Here is a 15,743-nt window from a genome sequence, read left to right as displayed (position 1 = left end):
AAACACGAGGGTTGCACTCGTTGTGGGACTTAACCCAACACCTTACGGCACGAGCTGACGACAGCCATGCACCACTTGTGTCCACGTTCCCGAAGCCACCCCTATGTCTCAAGAGGATTCGTGGCATGTCAAGCGCGACCAATCAACATCCCTAATTTATAATAAATTCATTATTTTATTTCACACTTTATATAACCCCGGTCAGAATATTTATCAAAATAATAATAATACTCTGGAAAAAAAAAATGAACAATAAAATAAAAAGCTTCCTGGTTTTGTTGGCTATGGTGGAGCTCTAGCTTGTAAGAAAGATATCCTTCTTGGTCTACAATTGGCAGCAATCCAATGCCGATCTGTTCTTATTTTCAATCGAGGGAGATTCCACCATCTTAACATCATTCTCCGATTTCGATTCCCAGAATCACAAATTCCATCTACTACTTATCCGTTCTTCTTCAATGGGTTTGCGTTCAAATCCTATTCGGAAGCTCTCTTTCTCTCCTTTTCTCCTCCTTCTTCTTCTGGTTTCTGTGTTTGCCTCCGTTCAGGTATTAATCTGGCATTTCTCTACCTTTTTTCTGTGTCTATGGAGTTCTTATGGGTTTGATTTTGTAATGTGTTGGGGTTTTTTAGGGTTTTTCTGCGGAAGTTGAGAAAGTGGAGTTGGATGGACCTAGAGATCTCGGTCGACGGAGTAAGGTGAGTGCGATTCGTTATCTTTCTTGTTTTTGCTTTGGATGAAGATATTTTATGATGCATGTGAAATTTTTGGTGAGGACTCCGGTGCTGTGGTGGTGGCCATGGTGGGAGTGTCGAGGATTGTTGAGGATTGTCGAGGATTGTTGGGAGGGAGTCTCACATTGTAATTTAGAGAATGATCATGGGTTTGTAAGTAAGGAATATATCTCTATTGGTATGAGGCATCTTGGGGAAGCCCGAAAACAAAACCATGAGAGCTTATGCTCAAAGTGGACAATATCATATCATTGTGGAGATCCGGATTCCTATCATGGTATCAGAGTCATACCCTTAACTTAGCTATGTCAATAGAATCCTCAAATGTCGAACATAGAAGTTGGAACCCTCGAAAGTGTAGTCAAAAGTGACTCAAGTGTCGAACAAAGGGTTTACTTTGTTTGAGGGCTCCAGAGAAAGGAGTCGAGCCTCAATTAAGGGGAGGCTGCTCGAGAGCTCCATAGGCTTCAGGAGAGGCTCTATGGTGTACTTTGTTCGAGGGGAGGATTGTTAAGGATTGTTGGGAGGGAGTCCCACATTGTAATTTAGGGAATGATCACGGGTTTATTAGTAAGGAATACGTTTCTATTGGTATGAGGCCTTTTGGGGAAGCCCAAAAACAAAACCACGAGAGTTTATGCTCAAAGTGGACAATATCATATCATTGTGGAGATCCACATTCCTAACTAGGAGGAGGGGGGGCTTATGGGTTCATTGTACATTGTAATGGAACTAACTATTGGGGATTTTAATTGTTGAGAGTTCAGAACTTTTTGCTACCTGTTCGTGTATGAAAAGGGGAAACGATGAAATTCCAGGTGGCTGTGTGGAAGATGGGTTGATATATTATGTACCCTCTAGCTAATACCATTGGAACTGGCATGTATTGATTCAATTGGTGTCGCTGGTTTTGTTTTGGAGACTTGAAGAAGGTCACCTGACTTTGGGTTTATGATATTTTAGGAGCCTATAGGAAGAGTTTTCAGAATGTAGGTTTTAATTTAAAGGCTGTTTGAAATTTTTTTCATAAGGTCCGATGTCAGTTGGAGAGGAGAACGAAGCATTCTTTATAAGGGTGTGGAAACCTCTCCCTAATAGACACGTTTTAAAATCATAGGGCTGACAACGATATGTAACGGGCCAAAACGGACAATATCTGCTAGTGGTGGGTTTGGGCTGTTAAAATGGTATCAGAGCTAGAAATCAAACGGTGTGCCAGCGAGGACACTGGTCCCCAAGTGGGGTGGATTGTGAGATACCACATCGGTTGGAGAGGGGAACGTAGCATTCCTTATAAAGATGTGGAAACCTCTCCCTGGCCAACATGTAATGGAGAAACTCAGGAAGGAAGGCCCAAAAACCTTGAGGAGAAGTTCGAAAGGAAAAGCCCAAAGAGGATAGTATCTAGATGAGTACCAGTTTTGCTGCATAACTCTGAAAAACGCGTTTTAAAACCTTGAGGAGAAGTCCGAAAGGGAAAGCCCAAAGAGGACAATATTTGATAGTGGTGAGTTTGGGCCTAGGTTTGGGTTGTTACATTTTTTTTAGCTATGTTAAGAACTTGAAACTTTAATATGCTTTAATAAGTTAATTCTTAAAACGCATTTATTAGTTCAATATGAAGTAGTAAGGTTTGACAGAACTACTAAGAAAACATCTGAAATTCTTTTTTCTGCTATTCTTTGTTTTAAAAAGCTATATAACAGGCATGTTTTCTGATCCAGAAATTAGGGTACTTTAGTAGTAACTAGTTATTTGCTCATTTTTTGTTTTAGCTGTTCTTTTGAGTAATGATTTTCTTGCCTTGTTTGGAGCATCTTGTGGAACTCTTTTCTTTTCTTCTTTAAATTCTAGTTTCAGTTCTTTCATGACGTTATACTCGTCTGTATTTCCTCATTAGATTTCCTTGAGCAATGCCGATACGGTTGCTGCAAATAAGGATGGTGTGGACTCAAAAGATCTTGCAAATAAGGATGGTGTGGACTCAAAAGATCTTAATCTTGACCTGGACTCCATTGGCCTTGGAGTCTTCGACGCGTTCTTTGCAAGTTTGTCCATGATAATTGTCAGTGAGGTTGGTGTAATTGATTCTAGAGTTATCAACATGAACTGAAAAGACTCGAGATGGGAAATGAATGTTTTGAACCTAACTTCTTGCCTGTTCAAGTTCAATTATTTTAACTTTTCTGGAATGATTGTGTGTAGATTGGAGACGAGACGTTTATAATAGCTGCACTTATGGCTATGCGCCACCCCAAGTCCATTGTTTTATCTGGTGCGCTCACTGCTCTGATTGTAATGACAGTAAGTCGAATAGATTCTTCATTTTCATAGTATGATTCTGTATGTGTTATTTGAACTCATTACAACTGCACGTCACGTTTCTTTCTCCGGTGAATAAGAGTAGAACTGTTTCCATGCCCATTAGGTACTATCAACTGGTTTAGGTAGGATCGTGCCAAATTTGATATCGAGGAAACATACCAACAATGCTGCTACAGGTACGTGCATAGTATTTTACACTTTTGTTTCTTACTATTTGTAGGTTTTAACGTTTCAAGTGTCCATAGTGTAGAGCTTGGAATAACGATTCCAACACCTATTGAATCACTCAGATTGAAGCTAAAATGAAGAAGTTATGACTGAAACAAATTAACCTTTGGAAGAGTAATAGGAGTTTTGGTTGTTTTTAAAATAAAAGAAAAGAAAACTATTTTTGTATATATATGTGTGTGTGTATTATAATTGGAATATTTAAAAAATAATAATGTTGCAGGTGGCTTATTACCATTTTATGGTAATTAAACAATAATAATAATAATAAAAGAAATTTAAACTTATGATTGTTCGTCATTATAGATGTTATTATTATTTAAAAAAATGAAAGAATTTTCAAGTACTGCTATATCTCTGCAGTTCTGTATGCATTTTTTGGATTGCGGTTACTTTACATTGCTTGGAGATTCAAATCGGATTCAAAATCTTCCACGAAAAAGGAAATGGAAGAAGTATGATATCTTCCACACCTTTTGCAGTTTGATGGTTGTTTTCCCTTTATTTTGTTTGGATTTTTGTCTGCACTTTTATTTCTGATTCTTGAAGTTTTTTTTTGGTGTTTCTATTGAACTTTGTGTAAAATATTTGGTGATTCATGATCTATGGCATGAAGATGATATGAGTATAGAGATATACTCCTTGTATCATATCTCTATACCAGGAAGAGTATAGAGCTATACTTCTTGTATCATATCTCTTTACCCATGAAGAGTATGGAGAACCTACTAAAGTGGACTATTATAATTGTTCTATCATATCAGATATTCATGTAAGAGCCTAAGCCCACTGCTAGTAGATATTGTCTGCCTTTGCCTGTTACATATTGTCGTCCGCTTCACGATTTTTAAAATGCGACTACCATGGAGAGGTTTCCACACCCTTATAAGGAATACTTTGTTTCCCACTCCAACTGATGTGAGATTTGACAATCCACCCCCTTGGATGCCCAGCTAGTCTGGCTTTGATACCATTTGTAACAGCTCAAGTCCACTACTAGTAGATATGTCCACTTTGGCCTGTTAGTATTGCCGTCAACCTTACGGTTTTTAAAACATGTCTACTAGAGAGAGGTTTCTACACCCTTACAAAGAATGCTTTGTTCCCCTCTCCAACCGATGTGGGATCTCACAATCCACCTCCTTGGAGGCCCAGTGTGTCTAGCTCTGATACCCCTAAGCCCACCGCTAGCAGATATTGTCCGCTTTAGCCTGTTACATATTGCCGTCCGCCTCACGGTTTTTAAAACGTATATACTAAAGAGAAATTTTCACACTCTTATATGTAATTCTTTGTTCCCCTCTCCAACCGACGTGGGATCTCGCAACTCATAAGAGTATTTCATGTTTCATAGTGTTAGTTGCTATCTGCCATTTTGATATTTGGATTTGTAAATTTTTATTCTCTGAACCGTACCGAATCTTGTTGCCTGTCTTTTACGCCTTGCATGAGTAAATATATCGATAATTCGTCTGTTCTAATCTTGTTGTCTCTGAAGAAAGCATGTGGCCATTTTAGCTACACATGGGATTTCTCTACAGGATTGTGAATTCATACCATTCAATTGATTATAATCTTTATTCAGGCTCCTTGATCCTAGCATTCTCTTGTTCTCGAAATTGATTTCTAATCACGTGTTCAGGTAGAGGAGAAGCTTGAAGCTGGACAATCCAAGACGTCCTTCCGCCGCTTCTTTCTGCGATTTTGCACTCCCATATTCTTGGAGGTCCACAAACTGCTTACTATTATCACTGATTGAGATGCATGTTACATTTCATATTTGTAATTCCTTAGCTTATTTTGGCGATCATTTTGGCTTTGCAGTCGTTTATTTTGACGTTTCTTGCCGAGTGGGGAGATCGAAGTCAGATAGCAACAATCGCTGTAAGTTATTCCATTTTAATTGTATGTTTTGTTTGTTTGGCATCATCAAGTTGGTCCTGGTTAGTTTCCAATTTTCCAGTTCTTACTCCCATGGAAGTTGGATTGATCCATGGTTTCCAATAGCTTTTGAAACTCAAAATCTGAGGCCTTGTTTGATAACCATTTTAGTGTTTATAAGTTTTTGAAACTCGATTTGAACTTTGATGGGTAAAAATAGTGTGTGTTTATAAGCTTGGTTTTTGTTCAAATGGTTATCAAACGGAGTGTAACCATTACATGTGGACTCTGAATACTCGTCCATGATCTTTACACGTGCTTTTCTTAGGTTCACGTTAAACAATTTTGCCTAAAAAACTAATAGCTACCAGACTAGATTCAGAATGTTTACAAGTATAGAGATGAAGATGGAGGATTTGGAAGAAAGAACTTCCTTGATTTTGAATAATAGTCAAGATGTCGGGGAGCGCATTAGATATTTACCTAAACTGGTTTTTTTCGGCACTCGGTTCCCCTCTCCTTTGGCAAGAAGATATTCCTTCAGAACCCTCTCCTTGCATCATCAAGTCGACGTTCAGTTTACTTTTTCGATTAGGAACTCTTAGTCAAGCTGATGGCGAGATCAATTCTGTGTTCGGGGGGAAAGAGAAAAGGAGAGGAACCACTACCTAATAGTGCTTTTACGAAAGAGCTTAACTTAGAGGACCTTTTTCTAGATGTTGAAGAGGTGAGTAAGAGGCTAATATCTTCTCGACACTATCGAACCTGAAATCCACTCTATTGCAGCTAGCAACACACAAAAATGCTCTTGGAGTGGCTGTGGGAGCCATATTGGGGCATTCAATTTGTACATCAATGGCTGTGATTGGTGGAAGCTTGTTGGCATCAAAGATATCTCAAGGCACTGTTGCGACTGTTGGAGGCTTGCTCTTCCTTGGCTTCTCCTTCTCTTCCTATTTCTTCCCCCCTCTATAAGTCTCTTTTATAGTAACTCTTTCCAACTTTTTTTTTTCTTTTCTTTTTTACTAGTTTGGGTAAGTCGGATGTTTTGGCCTTTTCGTGTATCGATTTAGCTTACGGAATATGTATACATACTGATATTAACGCTATAGTTTCAAAAGGAAATTCATGTCTAGTCTTTTTGTGCTCGAGGTCGAAGAACATTAGTACTTAGATGTTTGGGGTGCGGGTGGGGGAGAGAGGGTGACGACCCTGTTGAATTGGTTTCTCTCCTTCGATATCTTGGGGAAGTATGCTATTTTGGCCTTTTCGTGTATTGATCTAGCATATGGTATACATGTACGTACAAATATTAACTCTATAGTTCAAAAGGAAATTTATGTATAGTCTTTTTGTGCTCGAGGTCGAAAAGCATCAAAACTTGGATGTTCATGCAGGTGATGAGCTTGTTGAATTGGTTTCTCTGGTTTGATATCTTGGGGAAGTTTAATATTTTGGGCTTTTCACGTGTACTAATATTAACTCTATAGTTCAAAAAGAAAGTCATGTATAGTCTTCTTGTACTCGAGGTTGAAGAGCATCAAAATTTGGATGTTTAGGTGGGTGATGAGCCTGTTGAATTGGTTTCTCTCGTTCGATATCTTGGGGAAGTTTGATATTTTGGCCTTTTCATGTGTATCAATCTAGCATACGAACTATATACACGTATTGATATTAACTATATAGTTTAAATAGAAATTCATGTATAGGCTTTTTGTACTCGAGGTCGAAGAACATCAAAACTTGGATGTTCGGGCAGGTGACAAGCCTGTTGAATTGGTTTCTCTCGTTCGATATCTTGGGGAAGTTTGATATTTTGGCCTTTTCATGTGTATCAATCTAGCATACGAACTATATACACGTATTGATATTAACTATATAGTTTAAATAGAAATTCATGTATAGGCTTTTTGTACTCGAGGTCGAAGAACATCAAAACTTGGATGTTCGGGCAGGTGACAAGCCTGTTGAATTGGTTTCTCTCGTTCGATATCTTGGGGAAGTTTGATATTTTGGCCTTTTCATGTGTATCAATCTAGCATACGAACTATATACACGTATTGATATTAACTATATAGTTTAAATAGAAATTCATGTATAGGCTTTTTGTACTCGAGGTCGAAGAACATCAAAACTTGGATGTTCGGGCAGGTGACAAGCCTGTTGAATTGGTTTCTCTCGTTCGATATCTTGGGGAAGTTTGATATTTTGGCCTTTTCATGTGTATCAATCTAGCATACGAACTATATACACGTATTGATATTAACTATATAGTTCAAAAAGAAATTCATGTATAGGCTTTTTGTACTCGAGGTCGAAGAACATCAAAACTTGGATGTTCGGGCAGGTGACAAGCCTGTTGAATTGGTTTCTCTCGTTCGATATCTTGGGGAAGTTTGATATTTTGGCCTTTTCATGTGTATCAATCTAGCATACGAACTATATACACGTATTGATATTAACTATATAGTTTAAATAGAAATTCATGTATAGGCTTTTTGTACTCGAGGTCGAAGAACATCAAAACTTGGATGTTCGGGCAGGTGACAAGCCTGTTGAATTGGTTTCTCTCGTTCGATATCTTGGGGAAGTTTGATATTTTGGCCTTTTCATGTGTATCAATCTAGCATACGAACTATATACACGTATTGATATTAACTATATAGTTTAAATAGAAATTCATGTATAGGCTTTTTGTACTCGAGGTCGAAGAACATCAAAACTTGGATGTTCGGGCAGGTGACAAGCCTGTTGAATTGGTTTCTCTCGTTCGATATCTTGGGGAAGTTTGATATTTTGGCCTTTTCATGTGTATCAATCTAGCATACGAACTATATACACGTATTGATATTAACTATATAGTTTAAATAGAAATTCATGTATAGGCTTTTTGTACTCGAGGTCGAAGAACATCAAAACTTGGATGTTCGGGCAGGTGACAAGCCTGTTGAATTGGTTTCTCTCGTTCGATATCTTGGGGAAGTTTGATATTTTGGCCTTTTCATGTGTATCAATCTAGCATACGAACTATATACACGTATTGATATTAACTATATAGTTTAAATAGAAATTCATGTATAGGCTTTTTGTACTCGAGGTCGAAGAACATCAAAACTTGGATGTTCGGGCAGGTGACAAGCCTGTTGAATTGGTTTCTCTCGTTCGATATCTTGGGGAAGTTTGATATTTTGGCCTTTTCATGTGTATCAATCTAGCATACGAACTATATACACGTATTGATATTAACTATATAGTTTAAATAGAAATTCATGTATAGGCTTTTTGTACTCGAGGTCGAAGAACATCAAAACTTGGATGTTCGGGCAGGTGACAAGCCTGTTGAATTGGTTTCTCTCGTTCGATATCTTGGGGAAGTTTGATATTTTGGCCTTTTCATGTGTATCAATCTAGCATACGAACTATATACACGTATTGATATTAACTATATAGTTTAAATAGAAATTCATGTATAGGCTTTTTGTACTCGAGGTCGAAGAACATCAAAACTTGGATGTTCGGGCAGGTGACAAGCCTGTTGAATTGGTTTCTCGTTCAATATCTTGGGGAAGTCTAATATTTTGGCCTTTTTGTGTGTATCGATCTAGCATACGAAATACATATACATATCGATATTAACTCTATAGTTAGTCTTTTTCATGGATAGTTTTTAACCACGTTACAAACACAAGTGTTGAATATTTTTCTACAAAAACGAACTTAAACAAGATCAATAATATAAATTTGAGTGAATTCAAGAAATTAATTATTTAAAAAAATTGGATATCGCTCAACTTAAATAATAAAGGGTAAATTTGTAGTTTTATCTTCCATGTTAAATTGATAGGTTGCACAATTTTTTTTTTTTTAATGTTAAATTACTAAAAATACTAGTAAATTTTGTACTTTTTCTCCAAAATAATAATAATAATAATAAATAAATAATAATAATAATAAATATTTTTAGTATTAATTTTGAATTCGTTACTATTTTGTTTAAAAAATATTTTTTTAAAAGAGTTTCATTAATATCCCAAAATTTTTAAAAAATTTAAAAATATTTTTAATACTATGTTTAAAACATAACTCATGAAAATTTTAAAATAATATTAATATTTTTAAATTTTATAAAAAAAAGTTCACAAATTTTTTTAATATTACTCTTAGAAAAATCATGAATATAACTGTAAAAGTAAATTTGATTTTTAAAAAATAAATTAAAAATGTTTTAGAAATTTTTTATTTTGTTGGTTAGATTTTATTTTAAATTTAAGTGTATTATTGAAAATGGAAAGTTTAAAAATATTATTATTATTATTAATGGGTATTTTGTCCAAAACCATTATTTTGGAATTAATTTCTGAAATACATTTGTCTCAGGGTTTACACGATCCGTTGGTTGAAATGGGCAGCCAGCGATGAGTTTTGAGTTTGGTTTTTGGGTTTCATCATCACTGTAATGCTCTGTTTCAAATCCTATCTTCTCAGACGCCAAACACAAGCTGGGGGAAGAATCATCACTTTCTTTCACCTACATTGTTGAAGAAGGTGTTGTAAAATGAGATGGATGAATCCGTGCAGCGGAGGCTTTGCTTCTACTGCTTTTCTGAAACTTACCCATTCCGTTTCTCAAGTTTCCATGGCACAAAAAATCATTCCATTCAACTTGTCTGAGCATCAGCTGTTCAAATCATGTCGCTACCACTCTTCAAATGATGATTCGTCCAATACCCTTCATGCCAAGATGGTAAAAAATGGTTCTATTTTGTATTTAGGAAAGTTGGTTATGAGTTCCTATGTGAAATCTGAGAAATTAGACGATGCACAGAAAGTGTTCGACGAAATGCCCCACAGAGATGTACTTTCATGGACGGTACTTATATCGGGTTTTGCTAGAGTAAATTGTTCTGAAAGGGCATTGCAACTGTTTAGAGAAATGCTGGTTGAAGGGGTTTGTCCAAATCATTTTACTTTGTCTTGTGTTCTTAAACTTTGTTCTAGAGTTGGTGATTTGCAAATGGGAAAGGGGATTCATGGATGGATTCTTAGAAGTGGGGTTAATTTAGATGTTGTCTTGGAGAATTCTATGCTTGATTTGTATGCAAAGTTTGATGCATTTGATTATGCCACAAAATTGTTTGATTCAATGAGAGAAAAGAGTACTGCTAGTTACAATATCATGCTTGGTGTGTATGTCCGTAGTTGTGATGTTAACAAATCTCTTGATTTATTCAGAAACTTGCCTTGCAGAGATACAGCGAGTTGGAATACGATTATATGTGGGCTAATGCAAGGTGGGTATCTAAATATAGCAATGGAGCTACTTTATGAGATGGTGAAGAACGAACCCGAGTTTAACGAAGTTACTTCTTCCATAGCTTTAAGTGTGGTTTCTTCTTTACTGATTATTGAGCTAGGTAGACAAGTACATGGCCGAATTTTCAGGTTCGGGTTGCATAATGATGGATTTGTAAATAGTTCATTGATAAATATGTATATTAAGTGTGGAAATTTGGAAAAAGCATCGGTTATATACAGTCAAATGCCTTCAAATTTTGGGAAGAGACGAGATTCGAACATTGTATGTAGCAACACGATGACAGAAATTGTTTCTCGGAGCTCAATAGTGTCTGGTTATGTTCAAAATGGCAAGTATGAAGATTCCTTCCAAACTTTTGTTTCTATGGTCCGTGAACGAGCTGTGATGGACAGATTTACCATTGCAAGCATCATATCGGCGTGTTCTAATGCTGGCGTTTTAGAGCTTGGACGTCAAATCCATGCTTATATTCAGAAAACTGGGGAACAGCTTGATGCTCACCTGGCTTCCTCCATGATTGACATGTACGCTAAAGGTGGGAGTTTGGATTGTGCCCATCAAGTTTTTGAGCAAACGACTTACTTAAATGTTGTGACATGGACTTCCATGATTACTGGATGTGCTTTGCACGGTCAAGGTAAGGAAGCCATTCGACTGTTTGAACAGATGAGATATGAGGGAATCATACCAAATGAGGTTACTTTTATAGGAGTTTTAACAGCTTGCAGTCATGCAGGGCTGCTCGATGAAGGCCGTCTATATTTTAACATGATGAAAGATGTTTATGCAATCGAGCCGAAGGTTGAGCATTTCACTTGTATGGTAGATCTTTACGGTCGAGCTGGACGCTTGAATGAAGTCAAAGAGTTCATCTACCAGAATGATTTATCACACCATAGTGCAGTTTGGAAGGCATTTCTATCGTCTTGTCGGCTTTACAAGGACATCGAAATGGGAAATTGGGTTTCTGAGAAGTTGTTTAAACTCGAACCACGAGATGAAGGGCCGTATGTTTTACTATCAAACATGTGCTCCAGCAATCAAAAGTGGGAAGAAGCTTCCAAAACAAGAAGATCTATGCAACACAGAGGGATTAGCAAAACACCTGGCCAATCTTGGATTCATGTGAAAAACCAAGTCCACTCTTTCGTTGCGGGAGACCGATTGCACCTTCAACACGCTCAGATATATGCATATCTGGACAAGCTAATTGGAAGATTGAAGGAAATTGGGTACTCGTGCGATGTAAAATTGGTGATGCAGGATGTTGAAGAAGAACAGGGTGAAGTGCTTCTTGGTTGGCATAGTGAAAAGCTTGCAGTTGCTTATGGCATTATCAATTTGGCTTCTGGCATTCCAATCCGCATCATGAAGAACCTTCGGGTATGTACTGATTGTCATAACTTTATGAAGCTAACATCTCAGCTTTTAGATAGGGAGATCATTGTTCGAGATATTCATCGTTTCCATCATTTTAACTCGGGTCATTGTTCTTGTGGTGATTATTGGTGAGCTGAGATAGAGATTCTGATACATGTGAATGTTCATGCATAAAATTACCCTGCTTTGCTTAGAATCCTGTAGCATTGTTGGTGGAAACAAGGCAAATATCCATTGGAAGAAGCCGAAGTCTTTAACATTTTGCTTCTTAGTTTGCAAAAGCTTACCTGGTGAAATGATTCAGAACTTTCACTACTCTATTTTCCATTAAGAAAAGAGAGTGAATTGGCGATGCGCAATGGCTCAGTCTTACAAACCACCTCAACAGAGATTTAAAACACGACACGTTTAATGGAGACGGATTGTTTACACCTTCAAATGTTGTCACGCATGGTAAGATTCAATGGTAGACTTTTGAGAATACTTTTGTGAGATCCCACATTGGTTGGAGAGGGGAACAAAGCATTCCTTATAAGTGTGTGGAAACCTCTCCCTAACAGACGCGTTTTAAAACCTTGAGGGGAAGCCCGAAAGGGAAAACCCAAAGAGGACATATCTGCTAGTGGTAGGCTTGGACTGTTACAAATGGTATCAGAGGCAGGCACCGAACGGTGTGCTAGCGAGGACGTTGGGCCCTTAAGGTGTTGGATTGTGAGATCCCACATCGGTTGGAGAGGGGAGCAAAGAATTCCTTATAAAGGTGTGGAAACCTCTCCTTAACCTTGAGGGGAAGCCTAAAAGGGAAAAGCCCAAAAAGAACAATATTTGCTAGCAGTGGGTTTAGGCTGTTACAAATGGTCTCAAAGCTAGACACCAAGCGGTGTGCCAACGAGGACGTTGGGCCCTTAAGGTGTTGGATTGTGAGATCCCACGTCACTTGGAGAGGGGAACAAAGAATTCCTTATAAGGGTGTGGAAACCTCTTCTTAACAGACGCGTTTTAAAACTTTGAGGAGAAACCGAAAAGGAAAGCCCAAAGAGGACAATATTTGCTAGCGGTGGGCTTAGGCTGTTACAACTTTTCTACGTGTGGTCTCGAAGAAAGTGCTTAAAATTGGTTTTATGTGATCTAAAATTATCATAGGCAATTCAATTAAAAGCACTTTCTAGTATGCTGATAATGTTCTCCCTCCAATTTACAGTGCAGCCACTGAAGCTATATAGTTTGTGAAGAAACAAATGGAACATGAGAACACAACAGTTTCAAAAGGGAAATCAATATGCAATGACAAAGGATCTAACAAAGAGGTTTGAAATGAAATATACAATTTTATGTTTCCTTAACACAGACATGGAAGTTGCATTGCAGAAACAGAAAAATGATGCAAAATCTACTTGACGAAGTAAGGAAGGTCCAAGACATAGAGGAGGAAGTACGCCCAGATCACGCCGGAGATCCCGCCAAAGAAGAACCCGCCAGAGAATTTTGCCCACCCGTCAGCTGTTTGCAGCTGATCCGGGGTCTTCTTCCGACCGGTCAAGGTCAACGACGGTGCAGTGGATGGCTCTCCTTCATTGAAGGATGCAACTCCATACATTGTCAAGCAGATGCTCAAAATGACAATGAGGCCGCCAGCGGCCAGCGAGCCAGCTCCTCCGGCGTAGGCTGTGTTCCTCAGAGGACCAGCTTTAACAAACGGACCGACGAGAAAAAAACCATGTGCCAAACCGACTTCAATTCCCCTCAGCAATGGACTGACTGCTGTCCTGTAAGCTGGGAGGTTTGAGAGGTACCAGGCTATCAGAGGGCTTGAGGTTACTGGAGTCTCAAGGCTTCCAATGAAGGGGTCTCCATTGATGGGCTGAATCACTTGGTAAGTTGGCTGCAACAGTTTCAATAGGTTATTAACATGTGGAAGTGTTCTTCAAAGAAGAATAACATTTTTTTTAAAAGCCAACACACTTTTTACGAATGATTGAATTCGGCTAGTAATAACGACTCTCCACAATGGTATGAGATTGTCCACTTTGAGCCTAAGCTCTCATGACTTTGCTTTGGGTTTCCCCAAAAAGCCTCATATCAATGGAGACGTAGTCCTTGCTTATAAACCCATAATCAACCTCTTAATTAGCCGATGTGGGACTCCTCTCCCAACAATACTCCCCTCGAACAAAGTACACCATAGAGCCTCCCTTGTGGCCTATGGAGCCCTCAAATAGTCTCCTCTTAATCGAGGCTCGACTCCTTCTCTGGAGCCCTCGAACAAAGTACACCCTTTGTTTGACATTTGAGGATTCTATTGACATGGCTAAGTTAAGAGTATGGCTCTAATACCATGTTAGGAATCACGCTCTCCACAATGGTATGATATTGTCCACTTTGAGCATAAGCTCTCGTGGCTTTGCTATGGGCTTCCTCAAAATGCCTCATACTAATGGAGATGTAGGTCCTACTAATTAGCTGACGTGGGACTCCTCTCCCAACAATCCTCAACAAATTCTTACTCAACTCGTAGAGATCTTTAAGTTTGTATTCATTGAAATAGTACAGTATATATATCTCGAAAGCTGAAAGAGAGGGGAATTATGCATTGGGTTACCTTATCAGCTTGTATGGCTCTGATGGTGAAGGAGTGTGTTCTTGCAGGTATGCGTCGGAGCGGCGAGACGGAGAGGCCTTTGGGAGCGATCAAAGCTCTAGTGTTCGATGAAGTAAAGGCGGAACTGAGCTGGCTGGCAATGGGGGAGGTTGCACTGGCCATGGCTGCTGCTTCTGCTGCCTTTGGTTTGTGAAAGGATCAATGGCAGAGAAGGAGAAGAATGAGGTGAGGATTTTAGATTTGGCTTTGGGTGTTGGTTTATTGTTAGTGGCCATGGAAATTTGTGGGAGGCTTTGGTTGATCAACCCTCTCTCTTCTCATTGGATGGAACTTGCCACGTAATCTTATCCCTTATCCATATTTTTTTAATTATTTATTTATAATAATATATCCATCCGAATTAAATAGGTCTCCAATAACTTCTAAGTTTTTGGAATATAAGTTTTAAAAATAAATAAATAGATTTTTTACAAATTAATATTTTACTTAAACTTTAAGTTAGTAAATAAAACTTTAAAAAATCAAGTCGACGTTAGAGTGAGAGGATGAAAACCTTCTTCAATTTTAGGTTATGGAAAATAATCGAGCCTCAATTAAGGGGAGGCGTACTTTGTTCGAGGGGAGGTGTTGGATGAAAGTCCTACATCAGCTAATTTAGGGCATGATAATGGGTTTAATCAAGGAATACTCTCTCCATCGGTTTGGGTCGTTTGGAGAAGCCCAAAGTAAAGACACGAGAGCTTATGCTCAAAGTGGACAATGTTATACCATTATTGACCTCCAATCACTTATTAATTGTGGCGGATAGATTAGTATTATTGGTTTAATGGAAATGACAATAAAATGTCAAGAATCTCAATGTTATGGAAATGTTAATGGACATATCGATAAATTGTCAGTATCTAAGGCTGTGTTTTAGTTAAGTAACATTGCGTTGCCTTTATTTGTTTCAAGTTTTAAGTTTTTGTCTATTACTTCTATAGTTTTCATTTTCAAAATGATCATAGCTTATTTCAACAACGGGTATACTATTCCTCTCAAAATCAACATCGAACAACGATAGTGGAATATACCCTTTTGCTTCATACTCGATGGCATGCATTTTACAAACATTCTAATACATTGTTTTATATAAGTTCCATGCATGATTATCATGCATCCTAATAATGGTGAGTCTCTTTTGCTCAATCATATGTTTCACGTTCTACCTCAGCATGTGAAACTCATTGTAACAGTCCAAGCCCACAGGAGAAGGACGAAGCATTCTTTATAAGGGTG

At 38.0% G+C, this 15,743-nt stretch overlaps 1 protein-coding gene and 1 pseudogene across 1 annotated transcript; one reads left to right on the top strand and one right to left on the bottom strand.

The window, feature by feature from the left end:
• Positions 1–254: 254 nt before the first annotated feature.
• Positions 255–13,237, top strand: LOC111444032 (annotated as a pseudogene).
• Positions 13,127–14,732, bottom strand: LOC111444030 (photosystem I reaction center subunit XI, chloroplastic). Its single transcript, XM_023081941.1, has 2 exons — positions 14,466–14,732; positions 13,127–13,748 (listed from the first exon to the last, which is right to left on the bottom strand). The coding sequence occupies exons 1-2, from the start codon at positions 14,625–14,627 to the stop codon at positions 13,257–13,259; spliced, it is 654 nt and encodes a 217-aa protein (XP_022937709.1). The 5' UTR covers positions 14,628–14,732; the 3' UTR covers positions 13,127–13,256.
• Positions 14,733–15,743: the final 1,011 nt, after the last annotated feature.

This window comes from Cucurbita moschata, unplaced genomic scaffold, assembly GCF_002738365.1.
Source record: "Cucurbita moschata cultivar Rifu unplaced genomic scaffold, Cmos_1.0 Cmo_Scf00006, whole genome shotgun sequence".
In the NCBI taxonomy this organism is placed as follows: Eukaryota; Viridiplantae; Streptophyta; class Magnoliopsida; order Cucurbitales; family Cucurbitaceae; genus Cucurbita; species Cucurbita moschata.
Note: the sequence above shows the minus strand (reverse complement) of the source record. Positions and strands in the feature narration are given on the sequence as shown.

What these genes read in the sequence shown, in the direction of transcription:
- LOC111444030 (XM_023081941.1), bottom strand. Translation starts at nt 14,627, where the DNA reads ATGGCCAGTGCAACCTCCCCCATTGCCAGCCAGCTCAGTTCCGCCTTT. An exon ending in GAGCCATACAAGCTGATAAG is followed by an intron (nt 13,749 to 14,465) that starts GTAACCCAATGC and finishes AAACTGTTGCAG; the next exon opens with CCAACTTACCAAGTGATTCA.